The sequence below is a fragment of the Caretta caretta genome, chromosome 1 (assembly GCF_965140235.1).
Source record: "Caretta caretta isolate rCarCar2 chromosome 1, rCarCar1.hap1, whole genome shotgun sequence".
Classification (NCBI taxonomy): domain Eukaryota; kingdom Metazoa; phylum Chordata; order Testudines; family Cheloniidae; genus Caretta; species Caretta caretta.
Window position 1 is genome coordinate 157378693 of NC_134206.1, and position 19438 is coordinate 157398130.

Sequence of the window (19438 nt, forward strand, 5' to 3'; positions counted from 1 at the left end):
GCCTAGGAAGGAGTACTGCAGAAAGGGATCTGGGGGTCATAGTGGATCACACGCTAAATATGAGTCAAGAGTGTAACACTGTTGCAAAAAAAGCAAACATCTGTCTGGGATGCATTAGCAGGAGTGTTGTAAGCAAGACATGAGCAGTAATTCTTCCTCTCTACCCTTCACTAATTAGGCCTGGAGTATTGTGTCCAGTTCTGGGCGCCACATTACAGGAAAGATGTGGACAAATTGGAGACAGTCTAGAGAAGAGCAACACAAATGTTTAAAGGTCTAGAAAACATGACCTATGAGGGAAGATTGAAAAAAATCGGGTTTGTTTAGTCTGGAAAAGAGAAGACTGAGAGGGGACATGATAACAGTTTTCAAGTACATAAAAGGTTGCTCCAAGGAGGAGGGTGAAAAATTGTTCTCCTTAACCTCTGAGTTTAGGACAAGAAGCAAAGGCGGTTTAGGTTGGACATTAGGAAAAACTTCCTAACTGTCAGGGTGGTTAAGCCCTGGAAAAAATTGCCTAGGGAGGTTGTGGAATCTCCATCACTGGAGATTTTTAAGAGCAGGTTGGACAAACACCTGTCAGGGATGATCTAGATAATATTTAGTCGTGTCATGAGTGCAGGGGACTAGACTAGATGACCTTGAGAGGTCCCTTCCAGGCCTATGATTCTATGTGAGAGGGTGAGAACTACTAGTTCTAACATCTTGAAGGACATGGTGATCAGAAACAATTGGTTCCGTTCACTAACTGCAGATAATATCTCCTTTGTTTAATAAATCAGTTAATTTTAAATGGAAAACATGTTTCGATAATCTTTTTTCTCAGGTATCCATGACTTTTAAGTTACTGGTAGGTCATTAAAAAAAAGAAGAAGAAGAAGAAATCCCTAAACTTGAAATGCTGGTTTTGTGCATTTTTAATTGAATTTAAATTTCCATCCGAACAGAACTTGACCAAAATCACAGGTTAAAAATTAATAACCTAGTGAATCAGAAATGCATCATTCATCATTTTCTAACATAATAAAAATATAAAAATTAAGAATCGGAATAAATTTAGCTAAGATACATAATTGCTTAAATAAATGTGTGTATAGTATAGTGTATCCTCTTGGTTATCAAAACTCAAAGTTCATGTAGAGGCTATATTCAGCTGCAGATCAACAAGTTTTAATGGTTACCAATTAGTAAGAATGAACCTTTCTTTAGGAAAATAACTAAATGTACAAATGCAAAATGCAATTGAAATCAAGGTTTCCTGCTAGCTGATTTTAATCATGATTAAAGTAGGTGATTTAAATTGCTCCACCCTGTTCTTGGAGTAGTTCCTTTGTGTTGTACAGCAGCTGGGCAAAAAGGGAATCAAGACCCAGGCTTACCTGAGCTAGGCCTCATTTATTATGAGAGCCATTGAACATTGGTCTGTGGGGTTTCCGAGCCAAGAGTGCCCTGGAGGATTTTCTAGATTAGGAAAAAGGGTGGAGGTTAGGGTGGCATTAGCTGACCCAGTTTAGCCAACCCAGACCTTTGTGTACCCTCAGGGCTACCTAAGATAGATCTCAACTAGCTAAATTGAAATGAAATGTGTTGACCTGCAACTATGATGGATAAAATGTAAAAGTCAGGTTGCAGTTAGCAGCTAATTACTGTAAAACTAACCCCAGCCTAACGTTGGCCTCTTCTTCTAATGTAGACACATCCTAATGTGCAGAAAGGCTGTTGTGTCTACTTTAAGATTTTTCAGACCCAATGGCTGCAGCTCCAGCTGTGCCAGTGGAGGGTGCTGTGTACACAGGACTCCGTTGTTGGTTTTGTTTTGTTCTTGAAACCACCATGTTGCCTGTGCTGACTTGGATCTGCTCTAGAGCACACAGTGATTAAACACACCTTGAACTTGGTCTAGCCATCTGCTTCCACTGGTGCTGCCCCGCTGTAGGCAAAGCAAAGGGTCAGAAAGGAAGTGGTTTTCTTGCTACAGGGCTGAATAATAGCAGAGTCTTACTAGAGTTTCTCCAAGTTGAATTGCATGTGTACAATTAGGCTATTGTTCATTTTCTGTGCCCAGGGTAACAGGACTTTGTGAATAAAACTAGGCTAGGAGAAAAGACACTGGGAATGTGTGTGACTAATTGCTCCTCAAAAAGGAAACTAGCCCACTGCAAATCCCCCAAATTGCCTACCCTCTTGGCAAAAGGAGCAATAATAATTTGTCTCTGCTTTCTTTTTGCGGAAGGAAGCTCAGGATTTCCCCCTTCTCATGATATTGGAACTTGGTTGCAGTTCAAGGGAGTGAAAATCTCCAGAGGAGCATGGCACACTTCCTCCCAGACATTATGAAACTGAATGGATATCAAAAAAAAAAGAGCTAACAAAACATTCCATTACCTAGACTTTGGTCAGCTTGAAAGTAGTCTCTCATGACTTTGATAAATAAAGTTTCCCTTCCACTTCCTGGAAAATTCCCAGAGAATTTTCCCTTGTGACCATGTTGTTGTTTTTTTTTAAATAGTAAGATATGGATTTCAGAGTACAAGGGTGGTTTCCCCCTTCCTACCCCAGTCCCCCTTTGTGTGTCTGGATTGGTGACATTTGTTGAGGGGATTTTGTAGTCCAGCAGCTAATTTTAGCATCAGCCTGACTGAAAACTTACATTTGAATGAATTAAATAAATAAACAGTATTTATTAATTAACAGAAAATGTAAAGAGCCAGTCTTCAATCAGGGCTCCTCAAGAAATCTGCAAGCTAATTACAATAATTAGAAGCTGACAATCTGACATTTTTAAAAAGCTGAAGCTGAATAGAAATGCTCACAATTGGGATTAATTGGTTATACAGGTATTGTGTTTAGAGGCATCTGTTGCACTTGCTTGGGGTTTGATTCTGCTCTGTCACACTCATGTAACTCTAGAGTAATTCCATTGACTTCAGTGCAGCTACTCCAGACTTACACTGCTGTGACTGAAGATATTTATCCCTAAGTGAATAAAAGGTTTAAAATGAACATGATGTGGGCACAAAATTTGACTCCTCCACTTGATTTTCTCTACAAGGTTTTGCACTATCCATGTAATTCCCTTTGCAGGATGTGGTGACTTCACCAGAACACCCCCACCCCCTCAAATACTTTGTTTTTCTTCAGTTAATTTCTCTAGGCAACACACACAAATATTAGTGTCAATATAGCTCAACTTTACAACAACAAATCATTGCACACACCAGATAGAGAAAGATATACAAGTGAGGAAAATACCTAATTCATAAAAAGTTTTAAGAAGCTGTCATCAAATGTGAACAAAAGAGGATTTAAAAAAAATAAAGATACCTCAGCTGTGTGCTTGTCACCTTCAGATGTACAAAATATGGCTCTTATTATGGAAGCACTTAAGCAGATGTGTAACTGGACTCATGCTGGTAGTTCTGTTCACGTCAATGGGGATATTCAGGTCAGTAAAGTATAAGGTATGTGGTGAAATGTTTATAGAATCTGGACCTTCAGTAATTTAGTGGTAATTTAGTGGTACAGCACTTAACTAAACCCAAGATCAAAACACTCCTGAGCTCTGGGATTCAGATCTCAGGGCCGGCTCTAGGCACCAGCAAAACAAGCAGGTGCTTGGGGCAGCACATTTCTAGGGGCGGCATTCCGGCGCCGGCCATACCACCCCTAGAAATGTGCCCCCCCAGCTCGCCTCCACCTGCTCCCCGAGTGCCCTGCCGCCATTCTGCTTCTCCCCCCTCCCGCCCAGGCTTGCTGCGGGCGAAACAACTGTTTGGCCCGGCAAGCCTGGGAGGGAGGAAGGAGAAGCCGAGCGGCGGCACACTCGGGGGAAGTGGCGGCGGTAGAGCAGAGTGGTTCCTCTACCCCCGCCCCACCTCTGCTCCGCCTGTTCCCCTGAATGCACTGCCTCTCCCTCTCCTGAGAGGGAGGGGGGAAGAAGCGGAGTGGCGGCGTGTTCAGGGGAGCAGGCGGAGCGGAGGTGAGCTGGGGGGGGAGGCGCAGGAAGCAATGGAGGGAAGGGGAAAATGTGGCATGCCCGGGGGAAGTGGGGGGGGGGCCCGGGGATTTGGGGAAGGGGTTGGGAAGGGGCGGAGCTGGGGGCAGGGAGGCACGAAAAAAAAGCGGGGGCAGCCGAAAATGGTTTTGCTTGGGGCGGCAAAAATCCTAGAGCCGGCCCTGCCAGATCTAAAACTGACAGCTGGCCTCTGTTGCTATAGTAAGCTTTTTGGAGACCCAACCCTTACTCTCATGCGCCTCCCACACCTTACATGTGTGACTGAATTAAATTATTGCACACAGGAGCAGCCAACCTAGGTGACAGAAATACCACTAGGACAAACTATAGTTACTGGAAAAAACTGAGTGTCTCAGGAGATATTCAAGATTACAAGAAAGCATATGGTAACAGACCAGGGTAGAGCTAAGAACCTCCAGTTCAGGCATCCTGATTCAGTTTTCATCTGTGCCAACTTGAAGAGCCAGCTACTGTCAGTCATGTCACTTATTTTAGATAATTAAAAGTGGGTCAAAACCTATGAGAGGCGTTTTTGAAATGCCTTTGGATTACTTTGGATGATCAATCTCTATATGTCTTTAACACAGAAATGCTAGAAGTCAACACTCGTGAATGAAAAAGATATCAAATGGATTTGAAGCTGAGCTGGTAACTCCCTCCCTACTCCCATATGGCCTACTGTGGTTACCCATTTCTTACAGCAAGAAACTCATGACAGGGGGAAAAGAAAAGCTGCAAGTACACACACACTTTGAAAGAAGAAGGCTACGCTTCTCCAATATGCCTAATTTTCAGAGGTGTTCCGCTCTCAGTTCCCACTGACATTGATCAGAACTGTGAGAACCCAGCACCTCTTAGAAATCAACCCACTTTTTAACTTTAGTCACCCCGATTTGAAAATCTTGGCCTAAGGGTTAAATCTCTAAGGCCTTGATCCCACAAATATACACGTATGTGCTTAAATTTTATATATGTAAGTATTCCTTTTGAACTCCATGGGGCTCCCAACATCCATTAAGTTAAGTACATGGATAAGTCCATATTATGTAACTGATATTGTTTTAAAGAAATTCTATACTGATTTAGACAGAAGTATCTTCCTAAAACAAAAACAACCTATCCATAACATGAGATAGCCCTTAATTCCACACTAATGCACCCTACACTGGTTACTACATGATGCTGCTAACTGACCAGCAGCTCATTGCATTGTTTTAGAGAACTTCTTAGAACCCTGTAAATACATTTTAAGCTGCAGCTGCTTTTGAAACCAGTCAGTCACACCCATACCAATTCCACCAATCAGCATTTATCCCTGCTCACATTAATACAACTCGCAGTCTAGTCCTGGGAGATTTCTGGTTCAGTTTTCAGAGCCGTGAGCTTTTCAGATAAAAATGAAAACCACTTCAACGATCTTCCTTGCTATTCATTTCATTCCTCCAGTACCCAAAGGAGTTTGGAAATGACAGGGCAGGGGCAGCAGAAACTTTCAGGGGAAGAAAAGGGAATCAGAAGAAAAACAAAGTTCCTTTCTGGCTGTCAGAGAGAGACCACAATAAGGAACAAAATCTTCTGACTTCCTTTAAAGTTTCACAAAAGGGCAGGAGACCATCACGTCACTAGCCTCAGGAAATAAGTCTAGTCCTACAGGCACAAAGCAACGCATGGACAGAACGTGTTTCTTGGGATTCTGTTTCATAGAATCATAGAATATCAGGGTTGGAAGGGACCTCAGGAAGTCATCTAGTCCAACCCCCTGCTCAAAGCCGGACCAATCCCCAATTAAATCATCCCAGCCAGGGCTTTGTCAAGCCTGACCTTAAAAACTTCTAAGGAAGGAGATTCTACCACCTCCCTAGGTAACGCATTCCAGTGTTTCACCACCCTCTTAGTGAAAAAGTTTTTCCTAATATCCAACCTAAACCTCCCCCACTGCAACTTGAGACCATTACTCCTTGTTCTGTCATCTGCTACCACTGAGAACAGTCTAGAGCCATCCTCTTTGGAACCCCCTTTCAGGTAGTTGAAAGCAGCTATCAAATCCCCCCTCATTCTTCTCTTCTGCAGACTAAACAATCCCAGTTCCCTCAACCTCTACTCATGAGTCATGTGTTCCAGACCCCTAATCATTTTTGTTGCCCTTTGCTGGACTCTCTCCAATTTTTCCACATCCTCCTTGTAGTGTGGGGCCCAAAACTGGACCCAGTACTCCAGATGAGGCCTCACCAATGTCGAATAGAGGGGAACGATCACGTCCCTCGATCTGCTGGCTATGCCCCTACTTATACATCCCAAAATGCCATTGGCCTTCTTGGCAACAAGGGCACACTGTTGACTCATATCCAGCTTCTCGTCCACTTTCACTCCTAGGTCCTTTTCCGCAGAACTGCTGCCTAGCCATTCAGTCCCTAGTCTGTAGCAGTGCATTGGATTCTTCAGTCCTAAGTTTGTAGGAAGGGTTTTCAGTACTCTCCATGGGATATTAAGGACTCTGGGCTTTCAGAAACCCCGAATAATTGACTTCAGGAGAAATACACCAATCGTGTTTAATGACACACTAACCTGTCACAGAAAGGCAGTCACCAAGTCACAAGCAGTTTCTCCCTGCAGGTCTGAAGAGAAGGTGGCCCCTGCTCATCTTTCTGCAACGGATTGGAGAAGCAGGGAGTTATTTACTAAAGTGTAACTGCTGCATCTGGTGCACATGTGCTATGAACAAATCCCATTTTAAAATATGGGATGTAAACATTCTGTAGAATGGAGGGCTTGTGAGAGGCATGGGATTGATTGTCCTGGAGACTGAAGTCCAGAAGAGGTTCACCACAGGCAGTGCAGTGCAAGCTTCTTCATGTACTCTTATACCAGCGTGCCTCAAACCTTCCCTAGAGGGACCTTCACAGGAGAAGAAAGTAGTTCAGGCTCCATTCCCATTCAGGCATTTGTCTCCGACCCGAGATCAGCCACACTGGTGGCGCTTGAAGTGGATTTCATGGCCCACTGAAAACTGGACTCAAACCAACCATTTCATAAAGACCACTAACCAGCCATAAGATTGTAACAGCTTTTGGTCGCTACAAACCAGGGCTGGCTTCTAACCATTTGTGTAGCAGTGAGAAGTAACATCCTTATCAGTTCCCTGAGCCATCAAGAGCCTCTCCATTTTTCAGACACAGCCAGAGACAATGTTACATCTATTAATATGATGAAACTTTATTCAGAAATCAAAGAGCAAGACCAGGAGAGTCCCTGTGAATTTGCTTCCTCCTCTCTTTTGTCTGATGCTCCCAGACTTTGTTACTTTGATGGCAAACTGCGAGGTTCACGTATTTTACCTAGCTTTTTAGAAGCTGTGTGTGGAGAGGTGGAATACAGGTTGTGGGAAGGGAAAAAAATTATTCTGATGGAGGAGGCTTTTTTTTTTTTTTGAGGGCGGCAAATGTGAGTTCTGCAGAATCCTATCAAAGTCACTCATGTGTAGAACAAAGCAGCTAAGGGCTTTGGAACTTCTGCAGACTATAACTTGTGGCTAGAATTTGTGATTTCACATCATTCCTATATCCTTTTAACGTGATCCCTTTGTCAGTCTTGAACACCAGACTGATATCTGAAATATTCTCCTTTATAGTGACCTTTCAGAGCCAGATTGCAGTCTGTGCTAAGAGAATTTAAAGCTGCCCTAAATGGGCAACTGGGAATTCCTACAGCATGGAGAAATCTCAGCAAGCATAGGGCTACCACCACAACCCCCTTCCTTCCCAGCATAGGGGCACATTACCTGAGGAAAGAAGCAAGCATGCACATAGTATGCTATATTCTGGGGATAACCAGCTGGCATGACAACCTTCTACAAGGCTATCACAAACCACAGCAATTCTGAACAGCCGTGAGATTGTTGTAGATTATGTCAGAGGCCAAACAGCCTCCGGGATTGAGGGGAGGGCAGAAAGGTGGCATAAGTCACCTTTACTCCTCCATCCCACAGATGGCCCAAGCTCTGCTACAGTGTATCTGAAGACTGAGCCCACACTCTGTGGCTGGCCTTTCACTTTGCGTGACCTAGTCATGTTTGGCAGCATGCAGCATGAGAAATAGCAGTGCATCACTTTGGAAGCATCAAAGGAAATGCAGCAGATAATCCTACAAGGCTCTCATTTGCTGAGAAGATGAACTATGCAATAGGTAAAATGAATAAGCAGCAGCTGCCAAAGCCCTGTCCAAAGCCTGGAAATCCCCAGAAATTTACCTTCAGATTAGAGTTAATTTCATATGCTTCTGTGACTTTAGAAACAAAAACCAACAAAGTGATTTAAGATTAGGAAGAGCTACATCTTTATGGAGTCTGGCCAGTGTCTTTGTCGACTTGAGACACATTTGGGAAAAATCTCATTGAATGAGCTGCAGTGAATGACCTTTCATTCCATTTACAGGTTTGGTATGCTTAAGAGAAGGCTGGGAGTATTGCCAAGTTTCAGTATGGACTGCTGAATCATCAGCACAATCTGTCAGAGAAGCCAGATCTGGAGTTCTATTTGCACGTTCACCTGCGAGTGCCCTGAAAGCCAGATACCAAGGTAAGAGGATTGTGTTGGTTGAGACAGGTATAACCCACACACCTTCTGGGTGTGGTGTTCTGTCCCATCTTGTGGCACCGAGACCACTTAGAGAGAAAGATTAAGGAGTCTACTCTGCAGCCTTAGCTAACAGTCATTTGGCTTTTAGCTCATGCAATAGAGGTTCATTCACTAAGCTCCCGAGATTGCAGGTTCAATACCGCCCACCGAGAATCCAGGTCTATCAGCGTTACACAGGCAAAGGGTGTTTGCCATGAAAACCCATCATTTTTTCAGCTTCTTTTCACTGGAGAGTAGAAGTTTGGCACGTCTCTCCTAACTTTAGTGTCATGGTTTACAGGAGTAGGTCACTATGTAAAAGAGTTTGTCTGTTTGTTTTTTTTAAGTTCAGGCAACAAGCATCAGACAACTCTACTTTCTCTTAAAAGCCAAATAACTCAAGAAAATCCTAAAGGGACTAATTAATAACCCACAAACCCTAAAATGATGCCTGGCAATTCCCTTCTTGGTTCTCTTAGTCCAACTACTAGGGTTTCTGGTTAACCCTTTTGAAAGTGTCAGTGTCTTATAGAGTAGAAGTTTGTTCAGTTTCACCACCACACTGCACTGAAGAATCTCACTGTAAACCAGCAGTGCTCTCATTGCTCGGTGGTGTGGTAGACTTGGGGAGCCGAGAGGAAGAGTTGGCAAAGATATCAGCCCTCTTAAGGGTGGTGTGTGCCCACCGTTCATTATTCGAGTTCAGTTTGGAGGTTCTATTAGATCCACAGCTGACTGTAGATCAGGACTTTGTAACCAGGGAGGCACAACACAAAGATGGCTCATGATATGGCCGCCCTTCCCAGGTCCTCCCATCCCAGCACCCTACCAGTATCCAACAAGCGCCACCAACCGAACCCACCCAGTACTCCCAAGCCAACTCTCATTTCTCACCCAGGCCCTAATCCCCCTGTCCTCTGCAGCCAAAGCATTTGGGTGCATTGCTGCAAAAAGTCACAGCTAGATTTCGGGTTCTGGGTGAAAAACCACTGTTTTAGATAAGGTATCAAAATGTGACTCAAACTCATATATCACACTAGGAGCACACTATACCAGCTCTCTATGATCTGCTGACCCACCATCCAATGGCTGCTTATTGATTTCTGGGTCAAACATGGCCTGGAACATATCTACCTAAAGAATTATTTTTCTTCCTGTTACTCTGACAGTTCTATTCAGCAAAAGTTCTCAGGTGGAGTTCCCCTGTGTTAATTGAAGGGAAGGTTGCTGATAGGCTGTTCTTATATCTACTTCAGACTAGGAAAATAGATTGTATGTTTTAAAATAAATGATTTTCCTATGGTCAACATGGGCATGAAGAGCCCACGGCTTTGGAATTCCCCCGTAAGAAATAATCTGAATCTATCGATCTCCAGGCCATAATACAAGGCCCATGTGTTTTTTCAGGCATTTGGGAAAGCTGTGGGTATTTGTTTGCATGTTTAATTGTCAAGCTGGCTGATTCAGTTTTATTGCAGGGTTGGGCTAATTTGATTGGCTTCTAGAATTGCAATTTTTATATGGTGCAATATTTTAATTGCTGTGAAAGTTGCCTGGGGCTGTTGGAAAGTGCTTTTCCATGTTCTAAATCAAAACAAAGTATCTCTTCAGCAGTTTAGGTTGGTAACAAGACCTGACTGGCCTTTATAACTGTTTAGGAAATTACTCTTCACTGAAAACCCCACCACATTTTGGTAGTTTTTCAAACATGGTATTGCAGGGATCCACATGGCTAGCACCTCCTGGTGACCACTTCTTTGGCCACACAATGGCCTAGCCCTGTAGCCAGGTCACATTTAAGTTCAGTCCTCTTCCCGCATAAGGAGAGGCCAACTAACAAACTTGAACAAACAGCAAAACAAATGACCCTCCTGTCCTTCTCAGGCCGTGCTGAAGTTCCCTGCTCCCAGGCACTGCCACATTCTATCTTTGCTCTTTTGGCTGAGCCCTACAGCCCAGGGCTTTTCCCCAGAGGCTCTTCTTAGCAGCTTTCTTCATTAGCTTCCCTCCTTAGGCACTGCCAGCTTCTGCCAAGGATCTCCCTGCTTCGCACAGCTTTCACCTCAGGGTCACCCTCAGGAATCTTACCTGCTCTCTGCGGTTCTGTCCAGCCTGACTTCACCAGGCCCTATGTAGGAAGCCAGGGTGGCTTCCCTCCGAACCAGAGGGTAAAGAGCCAGCCTCTCAGCCTGAGTGGGCAGGGCCAGGCCAAGTTCACGCCAATCCCCGGAAGGGGAGGCGTTGGACAGGAAGTACAAAGGGCGGGTCTCTTAGTCCAGGGAGAGCAGACTAGGGAGGGAGACAGACACAGGCTGCTCCCTCCAGACCCTCTGCTGACCCAGGAGAAACCTGACCTGGAGGAAGGACTGTGGTGACCAGGACTGCCAGCCGCCAAGGGGCCAGGCTGTAACCTGGGCCAGCGTGAACCTGACACAGAGCGGGGAGCTGGAGCTACCAGCAGCTGAATACCCGGACGAGCTGGAGGGACCGGAGAGGCCCGCTTGAGTGACCGGGTAGGAAGTAGCCCGGGGCAGAACTGCACAGCGTAGTGGGTGTATTTGGTCAGCGGGGTGTGCGGATGGTCCCCCGCTGACCCAGCAGCGGGACCTTCGCCTTCCGCCACTGTCAGGGCCCTGGGCTGGAACGCAGTGGAGTTGGGTGGGCCTCCGTTCCCCTACCCCAGCCAACCTGCCTTGGGTAGCAGAATCCCGAATGCCGCAGACTCGGGTCGGCGTGCCCGAGGGGCCGAAGGTATGACTAAGGGCTGCCAGTGGGACAGTAGCTCTGCATCGCCCCCTCGGAACCTGTCACACCCTATCTGCTGAGTCATCTTCTCCTGAACGAGCTCTCCTCTCTCTGTAGTGCCCCCTGACACTTTCATAGCTGAGGGCACTAATGTTAATTAAGCCGCCCACTGCAGGATCAGCTGGGGGCTAACTGCTAGCTCACAGGCAAGACTGAGCCTGACTCCCCTTAAAGGGCCAGCAAGCCAGTGATAGTGTCTATAATACTCGCCTCACTTGAGACACTAAAAGATCCAAATAGGGTTGGCCAGGCATCCAGTTTTCGACCGGAATGCCTGGTCAAAAAGGGACCCTGGTGGCTCTGGTCAGCACTGCTGAACGCGCTGTTAAAAGTCCGGTTAACAATGCAGCGGGGGCCCAGGCTCTGTGCAGCTCCCCAGAAGCAGCAGCCAGGTCCGGCCCCTAGGCACAGGGGTGATCAGGGAAGCTCCACATTCTGCCCCCAGCACCGGCTCCGCAGCTCCATTGGCCGGGAACAGCAGCCAATGGGAGTTATGGGGGTGGAGACTGCGGGCGAGGAGCTGCCTGGCTACCCCTGCACCTAGGAGCTGGGCTAGACATGCCGGCTGCTTCTGGGAGCTGCAGGGAGCCTGCCTTACACCACTGCCTGGGAACTGCCTGAGGTAAGCGCCAACCGGCCGGATCCCGCACCCCAAGTCACCTCCTGCCCTCAACCCCCTGCCCTAGACTGGAACCCCTTCCTGCACCCAAACTCCCTCCCAGAGCCCACACCCCTTCCTGCACCCCAACCCCCTGCTCCAACACCCCAAGCCCCTCATCCCTGGCCCCACCCCAGAGCCCACACTCCCACCCAGAGCCTGCACTCCCTCCTACACCCCAACCCCCTGCCTCAAGCTCACTCCTGCACTCCAAACCCCTTGGCCCAAGCCTAGAGCACCCTTCTGCACCCCAAACCCCTCATTCCCAGCCGGAGCCCACACCCCCTCCCTCATCCAACCCAATGAAAATGAGTGAGGGTGGGGGAGAGTGAGTGACAGAGGGAGAGGGGCTGGAGTGAGGTGGAGGCAGGGCCTAAGGAGGGATGGGGCAATGGTGGGGCCTCAGAACGGGCGGGGCAAGGGTCTTCAGTTTTGTGCAATTAGAAAGTTGGCAATCCTACATCCAAGGCTGGCCCTCAAGGGAGTTGTAGAATTTCATCCATCCCACACCCTGCTGAAAATGCAGTCCTTCATTTTACATATGTTAGAATAGATTGAACCACAGCAATAGTGAGTGGATGGAATAGGAAACTTATTCCCTTCATCCTCCTTTGGATAAATTCCCCTGGACAACAGAAATCATTCACCATTCCCTCTGTGTCCCTGTTCTTTGTACAGGGAAAACCACCCCAGCTAATGGAGTGAAAGGATTCACGGTGACTAGGACACGCAAAAATGAACAGGTAAACTTTACCGCAGTGCAGCTCATCGGGTGGTACACATGACTGCCACAAGAGCAGAGAATAATGTCAAGACCAGACTTTGTCTATGTACACATTGGCTAACTTACTTCAATGAACATACCCCAGATGGGCCTACACAGGAACACAAGATCCAAAATCACCTCAAACTGTGGGGAAGTTCAGATCCGAAGCCAAAAGTCACGACTGACATCCAACGCTAAAAGATTAATCCAGCTGAGAGTCTAATCTGGGTATCAATTTGAATCTGGATAAAAACATTATAGCATGGGATGATTTATTGGATATAACAAAAATGTAATGTTCGCTATGCTAACTAAGCAACAATCCTGGAGTATCAGAGCCAAGATTATTCCCATATCATAATTCTACTTTTCTCTGTTTTTTTGTACTATATAGAGAATATGTCTTCTGGATACTCTCCTACTCACTGCTGTACTTTTTCCCTGGTGGTAAGTATACTACAATATGCATCCACTAGTTAGTGAAGAGGCTTGCATGTGTTAATCAAACTGCAGATTAGTGTAACAATCTAAAAACCAGAAGATGGAGACTCCTACATTTCATAATATTAAAAATAATTTTTCTCACTCTTTATAATCACTCATTCTACATCTGTTTGCTTATTGAAATTGTTCTCCTTCATTGCACATGCCCTGCCATGGTAGTATAGGGTTGGGTTGCTGATGAGTGCTTGGCATTAAGCTGTTTAGAAAGCAGGTATTACACATGCCAGGGGTATAACACCAAAGAGGTTACCCTAGGAAAACTATATATTATGATCAAGGTAAAATAATGAGTCCTGGGAGTTTTCTGTTTAAAGACCTTAAGTCCCAAGTCTTTGCCCAGTTGGAGTCAGGCCTTCTAGAAGTTTGTTACAGTGCTTTTGAACATAATGGAACAGAAGAGCAGGATAGGACTACAGCATATGGCTAAATCTTTGGCTCCTTTGCTAAAAGCACCATTTTCATTAAATTTAGTGGAATTTACGTAAAAGATTCTCCATGTAGCAAGAAGAAAATATAATTCCTGCCATCCAAATGGGTACCACTTGAATGGAAGAATGTGTAGTTAAACTTGTCAACCTTTGAAGTTTGACAATGAAGTGAGCTGTAGCTCAGGAAAGCTTATGCTCAAATTTGTTAGTGTCTAAGGTGCCACAAGTCCTCCTTTTTCTTTTTGTCAACCTTTAAGACACTTCCATGGTTAATTAAATCTTTGGCTCACCTTTCTTTTTAAAATGGGGAAGTACACATTCAATCCTTCTGACTGTGCCACTGGGACAGCTCTGCCACACATCCTCTTTGGTATTTAAGATTAACATGTGTTTGTAGGGAATTATGAGGTTTATTCCACCACAGCATCAGTTTTCTGCTTAATCTTTATAAATGCCCAGATAGATAAGGGAAGAACTTCCTCATTGCACTTTTTCTAATAGAGGAGTGGATTTCTGCTTAGTTCTTTGCTGCAGGCATATTTGTTTAACAATACAAAGGATTAGTCAGACATATACCATCTCAGAACCTATTGAACCAGAAAGGGATGGTCATTTGCTTCACTGTTCTGGAACCTTCTCCCCAGGTGCCTACAACATGTCTGGCTGTCTCCTACTAGGTTTTTTCCAAAATGTTGATAAAACCCATATTTTGAGCCTAAATTCCCTTACAGTCTCTCTTTAAAAGCATTGAGGTTTGTTTAAGTCTCATTTCTAAAACTTCATTATTTTTTATAAACTACATTGTAGTATGTTTTCCCCTATATTATGAAGTAGTCAAACAAATTAATAATTTGTCAAAATAAACAAAGTACATTTTGGGACAAGTTCTTTAATTATTTTTGAAATGTTTGTTTGCTTATTCACTAATTTTGCAAATTAGTGAATACAGCGTAGGTCTCCTAGTTGTTAAAGAGCTAGCAAGACTCTGTTCAAAGAGGAAATTATTATATGGGAAATATACTTCAATCTCTGCGATCACTCAATAGCAGACCTAAAAGTGGCAGTTCTTCAACAAAAAAACTTCAGACTCCAACAGAACTGGAATTAATTTTCAAACTGGACACCATCAGATTAGGCCTGAATAAAGACTGGGAGTGGTTGGGTCATTACAAAACCTAAACCTAATTTCCCCCCTACTGTTACTCACACCTTCTTGTCAACTGTCTGAAATGGGCCACTCTCATTACCACTTCAAAAGTTAATTTTCCTCCCTTGGTATCCTGCTGTCAATTGAATTGTCTTATCAGACTCACCTCACACTTAGTAAGGCAACTCCCATCTTTTCATGTATTTATACCTGCTCCTGTATTTTCAACTCCATGCATCTGATGAAGTGGGTTCTAATCCACGAAAGCGTATGCCCAAATAAATTTGTTAGGCTCTAAGGTGCCACAGGTACTCCTTGTTGTTTTTGCTGATACAGACTAACATGGCTACCACTCTGAAACATGGGAAATATAGTTTGTCACAAGCTTGTACAGTGAAACACATTTAAGAATATTCTTCACAGGATTCCAGCTAGTAACAGATTACTCCAGTTTACAATGGCAAGAGACATTTATGACAAGTTCTATATAAGTGATAAACACAAAATATACCCAGAGATCAACTTTTGCTGTGATTTAGGCACTAGTTTGGGACTTGGGATACCTAGGTCCAACTTACTGCTCCACCACATATTTCCTATCTGACCTTGAGCAAGTGAGTTGGGCCCCGATCCACAATGGTATGTAGGCTCCTAAACTTCCATTGATTTAAATGGAAGTTAGGAGCCTCAATGTCTTTGTGGATCTGGGCCTTAGTCTCTCAATGCCTGACTCTCCATCTAAGAAATGGGTATAACATTTTCCAAACTCACAGGGGTGTTGTGAGGATATATGCACTAAAGATTGAGACTCTCAGATACTGTTGGTAATGTGGACCATATAAGTGCCATAGATTAATAGATTTACAGGAGATCCACCAATGCTAGCGGCTATTAATAGCTACTGTTTTCAAGATGTGTATAGGTGTTGGTACATTGATCTCTCCACTACAGTTATTGACAAATTTAGAGCCAAATTCTGAGAGGTGCTGACCAATGGGAGTTGCGGGTGCTCAGCACAATTTATCCCTTGACAATATAAATTTATCTTTTTACACTCAGCATTTTTTTTTATTTTACAGCTGTTCCCCACACAACCTTGTGCCACGCAGTCAGTGGAGACACCGTTATTTTGCCATGTGCCATTAAGACCTCTGAAAAGCTGAACATTTCCAATTATTCTATATACTGGCAGATAAATACATCAGTGGTAGTGCATTTGTTTTACAATGGGAAGGACTTGCTGAAAGATCAGTCCAGAAGATACCACAACAGAACTAGGCTGTTTTTGGATCAGCTGGAGCGTGGTAACTTTTCTCTAATGCTCTCTGGAGTTGAGCCTGCTGATGAAGAGGTGTATACCTGCATCTCGAGAAACAAAGTGACCAAAACTAAGGACAAGTATAAAGTTAAACTCAACGTCTCATGTAAGACCTTTAGAAGTTGATTTCAAAGGGAGGGAGTTCAGGTGGGAGATCCTCCACTGAGCTTATTGTACCTGGTGGAGACTCACATTGCTGACACTAGACATGATAAATTTAAAAAATGGTAAAGTTCCACTGATTTTCACCTCTCCACTTCCTCATTTAAGTACAACAAGGAGACGGGCAAAGGGGAGGAATGAGAATCTTTGGGAAGCCTCAAGACTCAAATATCAGCAGAGGATCCAAGACCTGAGAAGCCAAACCCCTCTGACACTCCCCTCTTTAAATGAAACACATCTTAAGGAGAGTGCCTCCCAAGTTTTTATGTTTACATATTCTGCTGGGTGCATCCTTTCCCTACACCTACATTAATAGAAGGTGTGGGAGACTCCAGTCCATTATCCCAGGCATCAACAGCTTAACCCATACGAGTTTGTTCCAAACCCCAAGGAATTCAAAGGAAAGACTTTTTGTAATTTTAATAGGCTCAGCTCTATAGCCTTTCAGAGCAAAGACACAAAATTAACGACCTTTGCACCTGTGACTTGTCCTTGAATGCTGGGATGCAAAGAGAAAATCTGATGTATAAAGAGCTGAACAGAGTCCAACTTACCCTGTAACTCATGGGATTCAGAGACTAGAATATGCAATAAAGGTCTCTCTTTTTTTTTTTCCCCTCCTATGTGAAAATAAATTATTCAGTCATTATAACAAATGGCTGGATAATTGTGACTGCTTAATCTGCACAAGGTTTTTAACTATCCAATAGTACCTTTTTTTTCCCCCTTTTAAATATAAATGAATAATTTTTTATTTTTTGTTTTTTCCAGCTCCAGATAATCAATCTTTGGAAAGAAATGTTTCCCCTTCGGGTAAGTGAAAATCCTGAACTTGCCTTGAATTAGGCTAGATCATTAGCAGGGCTAGTTTGTTTTATTCTCTAATTGGTATGACTTGTTATAAGCACTGGTAAATAGAAGAAAGTCCTATAGATTTTTGGCTTTTGCTGTCACTGGCAACTCTCCTTACTGGTCCCTGCAAACTACAGAAGAAAGGAGTATGTACACTCACTGTCAGAAAGGACTCCCACTTAAATCCTTGACAGGACTATTTTAGATTGATTTTTTTGCGTGCCAATATTGATAAAACATTAACCACTATTAAGGGCCAGAGACTGCTCTTTTTAATGTGAGAGAAGAACAAATCTATCAACTTGGCAGCCATAAGTAAGGCTAAGATTTTGTCACGGTTATTTTTAGTAAAAGTCAGGGACAGGTCACGGGCAATAAACAAAAATTCACAGAAGCCTGTGACCTGTCTCTGACTCTTACTAAAAATAACTTACAAAATGGGGAGTGGGGGGGGTCCAACACTCACTGTTGCTGCAGCTCCAGGGTCCATCCCCCCAGTGGCTGGGACCTGTGGGGGTCCCCCACCACCTGTGGTGGCTGGGAGCTTAGGGCCAGTGGTTGGGAGCTGCGGGATCCCCCATGCCCATGGTGGCTGGGAGCTGCAGGGAGTCCCATCGGAGCTGGGAGCGGCAGGGGACCCCACCACCTATGGCAGCTGAGAGATCTGGGGCCCCTGCTGGTTGACAGCTCCAGCCCTGCAGCCCCGTGGCTGAAGCAGAAAATGTCACAGTGGTCTCTGGAAGTCACAGATTCTGTGACATAATCGTAGCATTAGCCATAAGGCTCTTAGGATTAACAAGAGTTTCTTCTGTAAGTTCTCTTGGTATAGATGAATAGTCAAATCAAAAGATCTGAGAAGGCACTTGAATAACACAGTAATAGGTGACCTAGAAATACATAAGGTAGATGGATTTGCATAAACCCTTACAAGGAAGATTCAAAAGGCTCTTGTCCCAGTGCAGTTCTGCAAGTAAAATACAGCTGTTGAATTCTAAGCATATTCACATCATATAATTAACCCCACCGAGGTCACTTGTAGAGACTTCTGGGCTCAGTGAGTTATGCGCAATGAATATGAGCTATGCAGAGAAATTGTTATTACAAGAGGATAACCCTTTGACTCGTGTGTGTGTGTGGTCTCTCTCCACTGCCTAAAACCTCAAAGCTAAGGAGGGATCTCAGGCTCTGGAGTTAGGGAGAGGTTGTGGGGTAAATAATATAGTATAATATATTATTTGAATTCAGATGTATTACTATTACCTAAACATTATACCAATCTGATTATTTGCCCCTCATTGGTAAATTCTCTATTTCCAGTCCTGATGATAGTTTAAATTAGCTTTCCAGAGTTTTAATTTGCATTATCAACGCCCTTACACTTTGTGTATGCTGTAAAACATTCTTATTGACTCATTTTACATACTTTAGATCAAAGACACGGTTGATTCCAGAAGAATTAACCCTGAACAAATTAACCCACCCACAACATGACATTTCTCTAGGGTCTGAAAAAGAGGCAGCACTAAACTCTCTCAAACAACCAAAAGGAAAGAAAAGTATTTTGTGTATTTAAGTTATGGAGTTTGCAGTAGATGATTTTTTCTTTTTAGACGTTCTCAGCATTGTACATTACTTGTAAGAAAGAGCTTTAGAATTACAGGAAATCTCCCCCACCTACTTTTAAAAGTTCCAAATGGTGCAAAATGCAGCAGCCTTCCTCCTTAGCAACTCCAGTCTGACTCATAGGCCTTTCAAAGAACACAGGATTAATTTCAAAACAGTAGTTTTCATCTTTAAGACCATTCATGACAATTGACTAAGTCACCCCACAAAAAGACCTAAGGCAGCCAAGACTTCTCTTGCCAGTTACATTCCAAAGGAATGATCAACTGATCAGGAGTCAACCTTGTGAAAACTAGGGGCAGAGTTTTCATGGCAACAGTGAGGCCTTGTCTACACTACAGACTTTTGTCAACGCAAGTTATGCTGACATACAGCCCTGCTTTAATTAAACTGCTGTTGCATATCCGCACTATGCTCCTTGTGTCAGCAGAGCACATCCACACCAGCAGCTCTTGCATTGACAGAGAGAGCACTGCATTGTGGGTAGCTATTCCACTGTTCAACTGGCCGCAGGGTGCTTTGGGAAGGGTTTGCAATGCCTCATGGG

At 44.1% G+C, this 19438-nt stretch overlaps 1 protein-coding gene across 3 annotated transcripts in view; it reads left to right on the top strand.

Moving 5' to 3' along the window:
- Positions 1–19438, top strand: part of LOC125643000 (uncharacterized) — a 39802-nt gene that overhangs the window by 16784 nt on the left and 3580 nt on the right. For 2 of the 3 annotated variants that reach the window (XM_048865045.2, XM_048865058.2), the window contains exons 2-6: positions 8446–8589; positions 12770–12834; positions 13252–13304; positions 16016–16360; positions 17188–17229. In XM_048865045.2, the coding sequence (XP_048721002.2) occupies positions 12827–12834; positions 13252–13304; positions 16016–16360; positions 17188–17229 (448 nt within the window). In that variant the 5' untranslated portion in view covers positions 8446–8589; positions 12770–12826. Of the gene's footprint in view, positions 1–8445; positions 8590–10805; positions 11142–12769; positions 12835–13251; positions 13305–16015; positions 16361–17187; positions 17230–19438 lie in introns of those variants that run through there. The other variant, XM_075132373.1, reaches the window with a different exon arrangement.